General features: G+C 49.3%; 1 protein-coding gene across 2 annotated transcripts in view; it reads left to right on the top strand.

Annotated features, from left to right (window-relative positions):
* SYNDIG1 (synapse differentiation inducing 1) overlaps nucleotides 1-12603 on the top strand; it is a 191876-nt gene that overhangs the window by 111058 nt on the left and 68215 nt on the right. For both annotated transcript variants that reach the window (XM_004687127.2, XM_012728439.1), the window contains exon 3: nucleotides 6362-6499. In XM_004687127.2, the coding sequence (XP_004687184.1) occupies nucleotides 6362-6499 (138 nt within the window). The remainder of the gene's footprint in view (nucleotides 1-6361; nucleotides 6500-12603) is intronic.

Raw genomic sequence — 12603 nt, 5'->3', positions numbered from 1 at the left:
GATTCCCTCGCAGTTATCTACCTTCTAGTGAGTCCAGGGTGTTTTCGTTTGGGTTAAAACTTGTAGTAAGTGAGTCTATAGTCCGTTTCGGTCCTCAATTCCTATGCCGGCTTGGACGTGGTGATCTCGGCGTCTTTACTCTGCTGCCATCTTCCGGAAGTCCTCTATATATATTTTTAACCCATATGTGCATTATACAGTCTTCAGTAGACAATATGGTTTTTATGTGATCTGATTTGGGGCAAAGGAGAGGCCAGTGGGCCTCAAGGAAAAGCCTGGTTCAGAGATGATTAACTGTGCTGAAGGGGGACATCTGCCCCAGCCAAACCACCCACAGGAAACACCTAAGTGGGTATAAGTGGACTCCCATGCTCCTCCCCAATGGTGCAGGTAAGGGAGGTGGCCCCAGAGGTGGCCCTGTCAGGACTCCAGGGCTCAAAGACAGACATCAGTCTTGCCAACGCTGCTCCTCAGAGTTATTTCCTTCTGTGGAGGTAGAAGCTCCATTAGATGATGATTTGCTGGGGTAATATAAGCCCTCACCCATGTTCCTTTTCTCCTCCACTGGAGCTCATGGGGGTTGTCAAGCCCAGGTGTACATCCAGAAGTTGTGTGTCTGTATCCTGACTGTGGTTCAACCTTGGTTCTGTTCATCAGCTGCCCTAAAAGCCTTGAACCTGACTCCCTATTGTCTTACCTAAAGTCTGGTTAGACTATTAAGTCCTGGAAAGCTTTCAGGCGGAGGAGAGGAGCTTGGATGAGGCAGGGCTGAAGATAGCACCCTCATGGGTAGTGATAAGCCCAAATGCAGTGAATTCCTGCTTTGTTCAGGGCTTTCAAGGCAAACCACAGAGTATCTCTGCTTCAGTTAGCACCTCCCATGTTAGCTAAAGACACATGAAAATTAATTTGACATTGAATGCCTACTGTGCATTGAATGCCTACTGTGTGCCAGCATAAGTGTAGGTTCTTAGGAGATGGATAAATAAAACTGCAAAAATGCCCTCCTTAGAGGAAGGGCTTATGTACCCCCAGGGATGCCAAGGAACCACAACTGGCAGGTGAGGGAGGGAGATGGGGAAGGCAGACAATCTTGCTTGGTATCCAGGAAAGCCTCTAATGAGAAGTAGCATCTGAAAAAGTCACTTAATAACAGAAAGAAGCTACCCTGTGTGTGTTCAGGAAAAGGAAATCCTAACTGAGAAGTGCAGTTGCAAAGAGCCTGGGGTAGAAGCATGCTAGGCACTTTGGAACAAAGGCAGAGAGCTCTCTGCAGGAGTAAGTGAGGGAGTCAGGTAATTTGGGTCAGATTCTGTGAGCGCACTGACCAGTAGGACTTACTGAGGGGGTGGAAATGCTGCAATATCCAATATGTGAGGGGCTGGCATCTGTTGGTGTGTGGCTGAGGAACTGCACAGAGTTATATTTAATTGACTAATTTAAGTTTAAATAGCTGTATGCATCAATCACTACCCCAAGCATCGACACTGGACATATGAACAGCTCTAAGGCCTCTGATTTCAACCCAAATGAGAAAAGGTCCAGGCCAGGTGTGACCCTTGTCTTGAGAGCTCTCTTGGATGCTATGTTAGGTTGCAACCCTGCTCCACCAGCAGCAACTTGCGCAGCAGGCCTGTTGATGTGATTTTCTCAGCCTGAATATGGAAAACCATACTCCATGGGATTCCCCATGGAGTAAAGACGGAGGGATGGTGGAAGCTCCCACATCAGTTAGGCTGTCTGACCTTTATCATGTTCATTGCCAGATAAACTTTGCTTATGGTAGAAAAGAATTAAATCCCAGTGTTGGGCAAATGGAATCAATTAGCCTTTTTACACCATTAGCCTCTGTGGCTATCAGCTTCAGCCTTTACCCTGGTAATACAGGAGGCTCCTAAGCACAGGCTGGGGGCAAGTGTGACTGATTGTGGACACCAGCATGGGTATGGGTACCTGGAGCAAGTGCGTATAGCTGAGACTAGAGGCCCAGAGACTATGGGTCTCATCACTCAGAGACTGGGGCAGCTACAAGAGGATAAGTGACTGCAGAGGCGAGACCACCAGGAAAAGGCATAGAGCCCAGAGAAAGCATTGAAAAACTTGTGGGGGGCTGGGAGGCTTGGTTACCTCACCTACTCCCAGTCCCCCTGCCTGGCCCACACCAGCCTCCATGTCTGTGTGCTGAGAGAGCATTAAAGTCTAGAGCCCACCAATGGCTCCACTATTCTTTATCTATCTTCCCAAATCAATGGTGAATCTGCCCTACTGGCAAAACACTCAGTAATGAAAACATAAAAAATCACCAATATGCCCACCACCCTGAAGCATGTGATTTCTCACATTCTGGAAGAAATATGTTCTCCTTGCTGCTGTTTTCTTCAGTCCTTCCCAGGGTATTAAAAAAAAAAAAAAAAAAAAAAGTCCACACCATCATTTTCCATGACTGGATAGAATTCTATGTGAATTCTCTTGCAGTTTAGTAGATTTAAAGTAGTGCTTCTAGGAACACCTCAGACTGCTGGCCATTTGCTTCCCAGACTATCTTCTACAATGTGAGCCTCATAGGAAATCTTGGATTCTGAGGAGCTGAAGCCCACTCTGGGAGCCATGTGCTCTCTGGGCCTCCACTCTCCCTGTCCAGCCACACAGAGGCATGCCCTCCAGAATCAGCAAGCAGAGAAAGAAGTTCAGGGGGTGCAAAGGAAGACAGTGCTGGGGACAGACGGGAGCAGTAGGTGAAAGTTAGCCTTGAGAGAGACCAAGGCTAACCCCAGCATCGTACCCCTAAAATGAGCTCTCTCACACCCCTTGAGGGAGAGCCAAGTTGAGTGTGAAGCACTGGGTACCACGCTGAGATCATTTTATTAAAATATACCAAGAAGAAGACACCAGAGGGACTCTGTCTACCTAGAGTTGCCTGTCTGCGTAGAGTTAAGGAAAATGGGACAGAGGAAAACAGATAGGTGCCACTTCGGGACCTGCAGCCTGCTGGGTGCCTGCCTTGCTGCCTTCTAGCATTTGCTTCCTGCAAAAGTTTGGCTCGGAAGGGAGGCCTCCACATGCATGTAACTCCTTTGGAGCATTTTCAGATATTTCAGTCTAATGACCCATGAAGAAGAATTTTCAAAACAGCTGCTGGGCCTGATGAATTTCGTGGTGTTGGTGACTGTGTGTATTTTTTTCCTTGTTTTATTGGCATCTTCATAGCCTCCCAGGCTGGTCTCATCTCCTCTCCTACTTGCTTGGTGGCACCATGCCCACGGCCACTTATAGCCACAGAGCACCCGCTGATGGAGGAGAGAGCATAAAAAGAGCAAGGATGTTTTGGTCTGCTCTGTAATTTGTCTGAATTTTTAAAATCCATTTTACTCAAAATTGACTAATTATTTTAGTGTCATGTAGCCACAACTTTGCAATTTACAGAGTATGGTTTTCTTGTGCTTCTAAATAAAAATCTGTGAAAACTTGGGGGAGTGCCCTGTAAACTAATCCTTTGCTCCATGGAGATTCTCATGTAGATGCAAGCAGTTTCTGAAGGGATGGGGGGAGGGGTGAAGGCTGCCAACTTGCATGTGTGGTCTGAGGCACTCATTCACAGGACACTGATTCCTCAATCAGGAAAACCCAGCTGCTGCTGCCCAGCCCAGTAGGGGCATCACAAAACACACGAGCCAAGAAGCATAGTCATCAGGATCCTGAGCTGAGGAAAGACCCCTCACCCCTGGACAAGAAGCAGCTGAGTCAAATAGGGGTTTTGTTTCTAGCAAAGTATTGATATCCAGACATAGCTTTTAATACAGAGCTCTGGAAGGAGCAACCACTAATTGGGTGGGTCTGGGATTTGACAACCCCAACCCTGTCCCTTGTAAAACAGAAGTAATAATAAATAACAATAACTTGATCTATCTCCAGAGTTGCTATGAGTATCTAACCAAATCAGGTATATAAAAGTCTGTGTAGGGCCTGCTATGGTGGCACAAGAAGTTAAGTCTCAACATTATGATGCTATCCGAAGCTCCTGTAGCACGATTTCTATCCCTGGCCAAGGGGCTGACCCACATCGCACAGCAGACCTCTCCTGTCTCACCTGCTACTCCCCTCAGCAGTGTATCTCAGTAGACCTGCCTGTTATGTTCCCCACTCTATCTCTGGTGAATCTTCTCACCCCCTGCACCTCTGGCCCCATTTTTATATGCATAGATAAATAAATCTTTAAAAACAAAAATTCTTTGCAACCAAAATAAATGAAATGAATCTCCACAGAAAACAAAACACAACCACGGAGTTGCTGCTGTGAGGATGCACATCTCAGGGTCTTCACCATCAGGGGGCGCTCGCAAGCTAAGGTCCCAGCTGAAGACTAGAAGGGCTGACTCCTGGGGTGCAATCTGCCCTGGGGTCACCCTGCTCAGCCCCTCCCTTAGCCCAAGCCTTCACAGCATCCTGCAGAGGCCCTTCAAGTGCAGCTCAGTGCACCCACCCCTGCCTCGTGCTTGTTCGGGTGGCCTGACTGCAGAGTGAGAGGCTGAAGGCTGTTGTGCAGAAGACATTCAGATTCCATCTTCAGTGTCACAACCCCTCACTTAGGTCTAAGATCCTTTGTGCTCTTGGGCTGGCCCTGTTCCTCTTGGAGGGCAGCCCTTGGCCACATTCTCATCCCAGAGACTGCTCAGTTCCCTTCTCTGACAGGGGATGATCATTTTAGGGTAAACAGAAATTGTGCAGGCAGTGTTTGTAGAAGGGAGACTGTGCAGTCTCCTGGGGAAGACGCCCTCCCAGCCACCATGACACCCGTGCAGGACAGAGAACGACAATGGCTACTCTCAGGCAGCATGGAGCTGATCTTCTCTGAGAGGGATGCCCAGCACCCCTGCCTGGAGGGATGTGTGTATGTGTGTGTGTGTTTGCACATGTACATGTTTATGTATGTGTCTGTGTATTTGAGTGTACGTGTGTGTAATTGTGTACATGAGTGTGTGTGTGCACAGTATGGACAGGCTCTCTGCAGACAATGCACCCTCACTCCTTCAATGAAACCCTCCAGAGAAAATCTTTGTGATTTGAGCGAGCCCTTCAGGATTTTCCAGTTTTTTCTAGGACAAAAACAGTCCTCACAGGAAGCTTCCATCATTTCACTGCAGCACTGCGGCTGTCTGTGTGCTGATTAGCGCTCCGATTGGCAGTCTTGTGTGCATTTAATTAGCAACAATAGAAAAGGACACCCATCGTCACAAGTGGGCTTCATCTGGGTCTGTGTGAGGAATGTCAGGGGAGGCACGCGGGTGCTGCTGGTCCTGTCTCAGTGACTTGGTGGGGCTGGGATCCTTGAGAGCTACTCTCAAGGTGACTGGCCTCAAGTAGCTGCCCCCCTCTAAAGCCCCCTGAGGGAGTGGCCAGCATGCACTGCTGTGACCCAGTTGTCTCCAGTGACACGAGAGCCAGGTGTTTAACAGCCCCCCGCAAAGGGAGTTAGAAGCTAATGATTCTCTTTTAAGGGAAAAAAGTTTCTTTTTTTCTTTTTTTAGGAAAAAAAAATACAGTAAAATACCTTTCCATCTCTGTATAAAATAAGCACATAAATTTAATAGCCCTGGGTTTTGGATGAGTCAGCCTAAGTGTGCCCTGTTATGAGAGAAAATTCACGATGGAGGGCCCGGCACGTGAAGCCACTGGTAAGGAGCAAAGCAGCTCCACCCTCAGGCTTAGGGCTGTTCATGGTCTGATGAGTTTTGACATCATCCAAGCTTCTTTTTAACAATCCTTGTACCAAGTCCCCACATCTGCATGAGACTCCCTGGGAGCTTCTCCTCAGACCTCTGCTGAGTCCAGCAGCCCACCCAATGTCCTGGTCACAAAAGAGCTTTCTCACAGAGCAGCCATCAGCTCCTTGGGAAGAAGCCTCTGGCACCAGGGTCAAGACCAGGGCCCAGTCCCAGCCTTACACAGATCAGCATCTAAGGGATGAAGCAGAGCCAAGGACAGTGTCCCCTCCCCTACAACATCCCTATGTTGTCCTGAAAACCAGTTTGAGGTCTTTGCACACTGCTTGTGCAGGTGGAGCGATCCCAGGCCCCTTCATCATGGATTCAGCCTGCACCTGGGGCCCAGGCCCCACCCCCAAAGTCCTATGATATCAGGGTCTCCATAGGATTTTATATTCTGTGGAATGATGTGAAAGCGCTGCACTTGAGATGTGTTTCTCCCTGTTCTTGCTAAGCGTGTTCTCAGTGGGGACTTCTCTAACGGGTGCCCACTGGCCAGCAGCTACAGTCACCTTCAGGAGGACTTGCTCTGAGCCCAGCTCTCCTCCCACACTTGAGTCATTGGGGGTGTATTAATATTCTCTTCTCCTGTCCCTCAGAGCGATTACTCCAGCGACACAGAGAGCGAGGACAACTTCCTCATGATGCCCCCGAGGGACCATCTGGGCCTCAGTGTCTTCTCCATGCTCTGCTGCTTCTGGCCTCTGGGCATCGCGGCCTTCTACTTGTCCCATGAGGTAAGGTCCCTCTCGTCACATCCAGGCCAAGGAGAAACAGAGCCCTCCAGGCCTGTTCAGCATCATGGTCTCCAAGAGGTCTGTACTTCATGGTGGTAGAACAGGCCTGGAGGGTCAGGGTGCCTCCTAGGAGCTCAAGACTTCCTGATCTCAGCCTGGGGAGACTTCTCAGGGACCCCCAGGACAAGGTGGGTGGCCTTCTCCGTGGAAAGAGGGCAGCCTGATGGAAGCAGGCATTCCCTTGGGACAGGCAGTAACTTGGGGTTGCCCAGCTGGATTGACGTGATGCTCTGAGCCGCCAGCAAGGATGTGGAATTTTCTGTGAACGCAGGCAGAGGTGAGGAGGTGTTTCTTTGCAAAAGATCCATGAAGCAGGTGCTCATTACACAGCAGCCTGTCTGTGCTACATTCATCCCAGAGTAATGCTCAGGTGGAGGAGGGGGTCCACTCAGGGCACCTTCCTTCCCATAGTGAGGGCTGAGGGTGGTGGTTCCCAGGCCTTTTCATTGCAAAGCAGCCTCCTATTGTGCCTTCATGCAGCCAGGCTTTGAAAGATTTTCACTAACAAATGAAGAGCATTGATTCAGAAGTAGCCTATGTTCTCATTTTCATTACTCAAAGGAAGACATTTATATTCTCCAATTAAAGCTTGAGGCTTTGGCATTCCCCTCCTCCCCCCACCATCCCACCAACATTATCCAAGCAAATCAGAGAGGCAGCTGTCCCACAGGCCTTAAAGAGTCTGCAGGGCACCTGGGCATTCTCAGGGCACAGTGACCACATCTTAACACTTGAGATTCTGAGACCTGGCTGCAAATAGCAGGTCCTGGCCCGGGAGGTCTTTGTTTGAGACATTTCTTTCTCTTGGCCTGAAAACAGATCCCCTCGCCAAGTCCACCAGTGGCCTGTCACTGCTTCTTGCCAGCTTCTGTATTGACTCAGTTTGTCTGAGGAGAAGACAGACCCTTTATGCACTTTCTTTTCCCCTGCTCCACACGCTTCCTTTCCTACCACCAGGGACAAGGGGAGAGTGGAGCGATCCTGGAAGTAAGTGCTTCTTAGCAGCACAGGTCCAGAGGCCCATCCAGGCAAGAACAGGGGTGCAGGGATAAGAGAGTCTGCTTCTCTCTGCATAGTAGACCCCTTTCCAGATGGTAGTGACTGGGGGAGGACTAGCAGGAAACTTCTCTGTGGAGTCATCCAAGTGGTTGTTCCATGTCCAGCTTGAGCCTTTTTTATGATTTTTCTCACAAGCAAGAACCAGGGAGAAAGAAGGACCCCCAGATTTGGCAGAACCAGGGTGGAGCCAGGCCTGGGGGAAAACACACCCTGTGCTGGGTGTGCTTAGGATAGGGGGTGGGGGGGTCAGGGACACAGCAGGATGTGGAGAGATGTGTGGCCAGCTGCTCTCAGTGTGGGGGATACGCTCTGAAGAAGACCCCTGAGGCTGAGAAGTTGCCTGCCCTTGAGACAAGTCATTTAAAGCATCAACCAGTCATGCTGGGAATTAGCTAGAGAGTGTTCCCTAGGAAAGTGAAGGTCAGGAGCACCAAGAGACCCAGCTTCTCACACGTTTGGGGCAACTCAGGCTTTTCCCATGAGCCAAATGGATGCTCCTAACCCTCTCTCTGTCTCAGTCCTGCCCCTTCTCAGACAAAGGAGGATGGGCCACCCGCAGTGCCCAGGGCCCCAGCTGCTGAGAAAAGCCTTTACCCCCTACAGTCCCCCACTTGCAGGCGCTGGGCCTGTCACTTCAGAGCTATGTTTTGATTGGTCAGTTTTACAACAGGATGGATATTGTATCTTGGCTTCCACTAGGACAGTGTGGCCTGTTCCAAGAGCAGAGAGTAATCACAGGATAAAGGGTGTGGAGGGGTGCTAGAGGACAGGGTAGGGGTGAGCCCTGGATAAATCGGGGGCCTGGGGCCTTGTCTCAGCTGCTCCCACAACTGAGCAACTGAAGTGGACACTCTGTGTCTGGAAAAGGGCAAGCTGTGCACAGCATCTATCTGAAAGAACGTAATTATAATAAAAATCAAGACCATAATTGCAGTGACTGACTGGCATTTAGATTCCTTTGCTCAGAGTAATTCTATTCTTCCCACCTTAAGAACCTCTTTGACTCAGGTCTGACAGCTCATGACATGGAACACCTTTGGGGTAAAGAGAATTCTGATTATTTACTCAACAGTGAGGATAAAGTACAGTTTCAGTGGTCACATTTCTGGGGGATGTAAAGCAAACTTTGTTGAGAAGTTTAGGGGCTGACTTCACTGTTGGAAAAGGAGGGTCCCTCTGGGCACCTGATGTAGAGGCCATTTTCACTGTGCTGTGAGCAGGATTCAGTGGAGCCAGAGCAGAGAAGAGATACCTTCATTTGTAAAGAAATCTCTGGAGGCATGTGACCTTGCCAGGACCTTTATCCATCTTCCATATGGAATCTTCCAACAGAGACATTTGCCACAGCCTCGGCTGTTCTGAGCTTTGCAGCAGACCTGGGGGGTGACCAGCCCCCTCAGCCCAGCCACAAAGCTGCCTGGCCTCTGTGTGTGCCTCTGTGGCCTCAGTGAAGATACAAACTCTTCAGGGGCATTAGGGAGCAGGCAGCTTCTGGGGGGGTGAACATATTGCAGAGAAAGAGGCACACTCTAGCGCCATCACACCAAATCAGTGCCTTCGTGGGCAAGGCCAGCTGGGACCCCCACACTAGCCCTGGAGGGGGAGCCAGGTCCGGCTCTGCATGGCCTTCTGGTTGTCGCCTTCTGGTTGTGACCTTCTGGCTCTGCTACCCGAAAGTGTGAGGACTGGGACTGGGACATCGAAGTGAAGCAAACAGGTGTCCTTAAGGCTGTTCCAAGAGAACCTCCCCAGTTCCCAAGGCTGCTCATGAGAAATCTCTGACATCTAAGCGTGACCCGGGGGCTTGTTCCCTCTTATCACAGATCAGATCTCAGCATACTCGTTTAGATGGCATCTGCACATTGTCAGAGTAACCACTCATGAGGTCAAGGGAACATGCCAGGCCATGCTAGGAGAAACAAAACAAAACAAATCTCGGTGTTGGATTACGTCGGACAGTAGTGGGGAAAATTAGCAAGGTCCCCGGACTTACCAAACATATTTTGTACACTTTTTCTTCTTTCCTATTGCATCTGGACAAGGCAGCCGGCACCTCCTCCATGCCCCAGTTTTCCAATATATGTGATGGTGTTAAAATAACCTGAGCACAGGACTGAGCGGATTAGGAAGTAGAGTTAGGACGAAGGTCCTGGGGAGGCTTCTGAAGGCAGCAGGTAATGGTGTTTGGTGCCTCCCAATTGTCAGAGCACCTGTGGGGCAAAGGTGAGGGGACCTTGGAGAGACACCAGGGATCTCTTATCCAGCAGTTCTCACCATTCAGAAAAGATGCTAATGAGCTAGTAGTAACTATAGTTAAAAAGTGCCAGAAAAGTAGATAATGTGTGCTGGCTGTACTTTGCCTACTGTCTCTCAGGGCGTAGTCCTGGCCAGCATCAGGACACCCCATGCTGCCAGAATGCATGTGGTCTGGCCTCACCAGAGACCTGCCCAGTCTGAGCCGCTGGGATGGGGCCCGGGAACCTGCATTTTATCAAACAGGCCCTCCCACAGGTTTTGAGTGGTGTATTGCCCACCCATGATCTCATAGCAGGTCCGTTATTGTACTTTGTGGGCCATGGTATTGGGTTTCAGTGACATTGTTGGTCACCTAGGACCAGGGCCAGCTAGCAGAGGGCAGGAAGCTGTGGAGCTGGCTCAGCCATGCTTGGGGACCATAGCCAGTTGGGCCCCTGTCGGAGAGACTCATTGTGGACCTTGGGGAGATGAGTCCACTTTCCCCCAGTAGTGTTCATAGTTTGACCCAATTCCTAAGACAAGCAACATTGAAAACCAGTTTACAGAGAGGACAATGTTGTGTGCCATTTCCAAGGTCTCTCTAGGAACTGATGCTAACTGATGCTGTAGATAGGAATAAATCCATAATTGGCTGAGTGACTATTGTGAGCAGGTAAACAAGTGGACTTTCTCTTATTTCATCTTTGCAGAAATGTAGATCTGAATCTGACTCTGAAAGGGGAACATTGTTATTCCCATTCTATGGATAAGAAAATGAAGTATCAATGGAGAAAATAGCATAGGAATTTAAAAAGTAGTAAATAGGGATACATGAGAAAACAGCAATATTCCTAACCCTTAAAATCAAATTCCCTACAATATATATGACGTTGACTTTTATCTATGTGCAAACAAAAATAGAAACACAGACTTGCTTCTGAATCCACTGTCCTCAGCCCCTCAGGGTATATTGCAGTGAAGGAAGAAGAGCCAGTTACAGGCAGGATGTGGCACTTGCCCTCAGCACCTGGGATGTGGTGCAGGTGTGGGCTGGAGGGAGGCAGGTGCTCTCTCCTGGCAACCTCTGACTGCACTGACAGCCCCAGGCAGACTGAAGGTACACTTTGTTCCTGCAACAAAAGTCTTCAGCCTCTGTGCATTTATTATGTCTTGATTTCTTTTTATCTCATAAAATGTTTCTTTCTTTTACTAACTGTAATATTATAACAATAATTAAATGATAAAAGGGTATTAAGAATCAGACTATGAATAGTATGAATAGGGCCAGCAAAGGGAATCGGACAAATTAGGGAGGAAAACGGGGAATCTCCTTATGACACTGAAAAATCTAGAACAAGAGTCCAACATGGCCAGTGAAAATGTCCTTGTAAACCATTCATTTGTCTGGGGCCTCCCTGGTTGTGCAAGGTGTTAAAGCACAGCACGGTGAAGCACAGCACTATGCAAGCATGAATTCGATGCCCAGCCAGGGAGCTGATCCACATATAGCACAGCAAACCTCTCCTTTCTCACCCAGTGCATTTCATAGATCCACCTGTTCTGCTCCCTTCTGTCTCTGGTGAATTCTCTCCCCGCCTCCCCTCACACCAGAGGAATGAGATGATTGTTAGTAAGATGTATGTGTGGGAACAGAGGAGCGACCCTCAGCACCTTCTAATCCAATGCCTGGGATATTTCCTTTGGATTGAACTCACTGAGTGTATGAAAGCAGGAGAGATGGCTTCTGTCTACACCCCACCGAGGAGCAGCTGACAGGTATGGGTAAATGCGGACACCATGCTGGAACTGGTGTAAAACCAGGAGCAGCCATGTGTTCCTGGAGCCTGGCAGAGTCACAACTGTGTCTCTAGTGAGAAGTGGGCGACGTGGGATGGCCTTGGGAAGACTAGCAGCAGATTTCAGTTGTGGGGGTGAGATGGAGAGAAGGGAAAGGCCACTGGAGGATGGAGTTCTGCTATGAGTTGAAAGAGCAGGGCAGGTTTGCATACCTGGTGGTGTCCAGAGGAAGAAACTGAGTGGACAGGTGGATGTGCATGTCTGGGTTCAGGGAAATAAGATGCTCTGCATATTCACCTCTCAGCAAGGGGGAAGCAGTGGTGGTGCTGGCAACATAATCATGGACCACTGGAGGTGAGAGCCCATGAACAGGGGCTCAGGAATAACAGCAGAGAGCCTTCCAGGCAACACTGAACTGTGCTGCTGGGGGCTGCAACAGGGACACTGAGTGGGGGCTTGGGAGTAGACTCTGGGTCCTGGGATAGAGGCACTGAGCAGAGAGCATGGGGGAGGCTTGCAGGGCATGGAAACATACCCACTTTGAGTCACAGCTATTGTGCAATTTTCTGTGTGCTGTACTTCTGCTGAAAACTTTATCTTGTTTTCATTGGAGGGCTTTGTGTTCCCACCCTGGCCTGGTTTCAAATGCCCAAAAATAGAACAGTGGATTAAAAAGATGTGATACATGGGCCCTCCCTGGGGGTGCATCGGGTTAAAGCTTAGCACTAAGAAGCTAAATTCACTTCAGCATGAGTTCGATCCTTGGCCCTGGAGGTGATCCACATGGCATGGAAGACCTCTCCTGACCCACCTGCTGCTCCCCTCAGCAATGTACTTCGACAATCTGCCTGTTCTGCTCCCCACTCTGGTGAATCCTCTCACTGACCCTGCACCTCTGGCTTGTACCCCAGTTCTGTATGCATAAATAAATAAATCTTTGAGGAAAAACAAAA

This window comes from Condylura cristata, unplaced genomic scaffold, assembly GCF_000260355.1.
Source record: "Condylura cristata isolate star-nosed mole 26May11 unplaced genomic scaffold, ConCri1.0 scaffold00022, whole genome shotgun sequence".
Lineage (NCBI taxonomy): Eukaryota > Metazoa > Chordata > Mammalia > Eulipotyphla > Talpidae > Condylura > Condylura cristata.
This window is presented reverse-complemented; position numbering and strand designations above follow the sequence as displayed.